The sequence below is a fragment of the Arachis ipaensis genome, chromosome B02, assembly GCF_000816755.2.
Source record: "Arachis ipaensis cultivar K30076 chromosome B02, Araip1.1, whole genome shotgun sequence".
In the NCBI taxonomy this organism is placed as follows: Eukaryota; Viridiplantae; Streptophyta; class Magnoliopsida; order Fabales; family Fabaceae; genus Arachis; species Arachis ipaensis.
The window spans coordinates 65,112,365-65,115,614 of NC_029786.2; the positions used below are offsets into that span (position 1 = coordinate 65,112,365).

General features: G+C 26.3%; 1 protein-coding gene across 1 annotated transcript in view; it reads right to left on the reverse strand.

Annotated features, from left to right (window-relative positions):
• The window catches only part of LOC107625394 (3-oxoacyl-[acyl-carrier-protein] reductase FabG-like), an 18,921-nt gene continuing 16,022 nt past the window's right edge, over window positions 352–3,250 (reverse strand). The window contains exon 3 of the mRNA XM_016328025.2: window positions 352–697. Within this exon, the coding sequence (XP_016183511.1) occupies window positions 419–697 (279 nt within the window). The 3' untranslated portion in view covers window positions 352–418. The remainder of the gene's footprint in view (window positions 698–3,250) is intronic.

Here is a 3,250-nt window from a genome sequence, read left to right on the forward strand (position 1 = left end):
AAAAAATTGATATTATTGAAGGATAAAATTAAAATTTATTTCTATGTATCATTTTTGTCCCTACCAACGTTTTCGTCCTATTTAAGTTCCTAACGTTTTAAAATCGTTTCAATTTTGTTCTGCCGTCAATTCTGTTAACGGATCCCTAACGGCAGGATAACATTGAGTCAGTTTTAAAACGTAAAGGAATTAAATAGGACAATTGAAACCTTATAAACAACTTTAGGACTTACCCCAAACATTGGAGAAAAAACCATACTTTACTCTATAATATAATAGATAACAGATAGATAATAGATAAAGAAAATGACGTAAGTTTACAGCTTTTTAAGTATCATTTTGTTCTCTTTCATAAAAACCCATAAACTTCATAAACTTTTACATAGGAAATTTTATCCCAGACTTTCCCATACAATAATCATAAAGACGAATAAATAGGTACACCTGGCAAGGAGTTTCCAGCATCAACAATAAAATTGTTACCGGTCACATAAGCAGAAGAATTATGAAGTAAGTAACGAACAAGTGTTGTTAATGCTGGATCCGAAGTGCCAAATGTCCTCAAAGGTACTGTTTTTGCGGCCACTTGATTCAGCCAATCTTTCTCCATTAATTTTTCAGTGATTTCAGATTTGAAAAGTCCAGGTGATATAGAATTCACTCTAATTTTGTGTACTCCTAGTTCCAATGCCATAACCTATCAATATAAGAGAGAAGAAAAAATATACCTTTGTTTTAGAATTTCAGAATATTTTAATTTTCAGAATTTAAAATGGATTATTTTTAAATTTTATTAGATTAAAACCAAATTATAAAAAATATAAATATAAAAAATACACTATACGAAAATATTTGATAACTCGGTCAAATTATATATTTTAAAAATTTAGTGAGTAAATTACCCGTGAATTAAAGTTAAGCTTTTAGAGAATACATTATAATTTATGCTACATTGTTTGTAGTTGTCAATGAGAAGAAGAAAATATATATTTCGTGTAATTTCATATTGTAATGAAAAAAAATTATGAAAATGAATTAGAAATTCTTATTTCTTTTTACTTTTTGAGGAATTTATTTTCTTTTTGTTTGAAAAGGTAGATAAAAAATCTACTATATATACCAGAATTAAAATTGTTTGGTTTAATGATTTTGTTCCTAAAATATTTTTTGTTATATATATCTATCACAAATTTTGTTTATAATTTATTAGGTTTAAGGAATTTATCATCTTAAACAATTATTTTTATTATTTAGATCATATTTAAATAAACATATATATGTTAATTAATAGACTAAATTAACCATAAAAAAAGAGATTTTATTTTTCGGGTTTTATGGTCCTATACTATTATAGAGAAAACTAAGGAGAAAAAAAAGAGAGAAAATAATAAATGAATGATGAGGATCGCAACATAGCATGCTTAGGTTTTTATTGTGCGTACATATACGTAAACGGTAAACCCACCATTTTGTCCAAAAAAAAAAAATCAAAAAGACCCAACTTATAAGTCCATAATTATGCTAGCATAATTTACTGCTATTACCTCACATTATTATATTTATCAGTCTCATTACGTGAAAATACACTGTAGTAAATTTGTGGATAGACTGAATAAAAACATATTCTATCTCCTAGTGGCTAGTAGGATACTTGTCACATAGTTACATCATACATTACATTTCTACACATATAAAATGACATCTTCTTCGAATTCGCTGTAAGTGTTTTTATTTTTATAAAAACATTTTTTTGTTGTTTTAAGTTTATTTTATTCATGTTTTGTTCATTAAATATTTGACTTTTCATTGTTAATTTGATCTATTAAATAATATATTTAAGAGTGAATACACACCCAACTCCTATTTCGAAAAGACAAGGCCTCCAAAAAAATATACCTAATCTAGTTCTTGATCTTTTTTCGAGACTGATTAGTCCCTGTGAAAAAAAAAACAACATTGACTTTTTTTTTTTGCACAGGAGCCTCGTTGTCCTTTCGAGACAAAGTAATAATTAAACCTAAAAAATATAAGAAGTTATATATTAATGCGACAGTGTTTTGTGAAGACATCATGTTTTAGCTAGTTTTGCGCACATTCAAGTATTCAACTTGCTATATCGATATTTAATAAAATAAACTAATGAGAAAATTAAAACAGCAATTTTTAAATTATTCAAAACCAATAAAAAATAGAATACCTATATATGAAATGATTATATTTTGAACATTTTTATTAGATTGGAAAAATAACATTTTATGTTATTAATGTGTTTATTTGGATAAATGCCTATATATACAAAAAATAAAATTTCCTTTATTATAATTCAACATAAAATAAATAATGCATAAACAATTATTTTTTCTTTAAAAAAAAAACTTTAAAAGACTTTAATAGAAAATGTATTAATCATTTTTTAAAATGCAAGAGAAGATAGAAAAGATCAGTTAAAAAAAAAACTTTCTGGCATTCCAATGTGCTTTTTAGAAGAACAAAATTTTAAGTACGAAATAGTTGTAGGTGTTTCTTTTGTTTTTTGTTTTTTGTTTTTTTTTTTAGCAAAAATACTATAAATGTTCATCTAAAGAGGCATTAAAAAACATTAAGGGGTAGCTAATAGGGGTTATTCAATTATAGACATGAGTGCATAGTTGTAAGAACTAGACTAATTTGATCGGTTTAACTAAAAAACCAGTAAATTGAATTTTCAATCGATCCGATCTAATATCAGGATTATTTACACTATCTCCAGTAGAAAACTCATTTCAGTTCCTATTTATGGCTCACTTGTCATAAAAAGTGACTCCACATCAGATTTTGTGTCATAACCATTTTATTTTTTATTAATTTACCACATGGCATGATTTTATTGGTTGTTGCAAGTTCTTGCTTAAAGAGACTCTCAACCTTGATTTCCGTGAAGAGTCTTCTTTCTCTTTTCACTCCAATGGTAATTGAGTCCCCATATATCAAAAGAAGAACTCTATTTCTTAGCATTAAAATTGCTCTTAAGGACCAGAATTGATAAGAACCAATCAAAATCGATGAAAATCGATTAAAACTAATGAAAATCAGTAAAAAATCAGTTCAACCGAATCACTCAAAAAAAATTTTAAAATGATAAAAATATGGTTACATGAGTCATGAATGGCACGATCTCCTAGCTAAAGCACATAATTATTTGATTGACTTAATGGGCAACCGACGAAGGAATAGTGAAAAGCTCATTAAATTTTGGGTTTTTTTTTTTTTT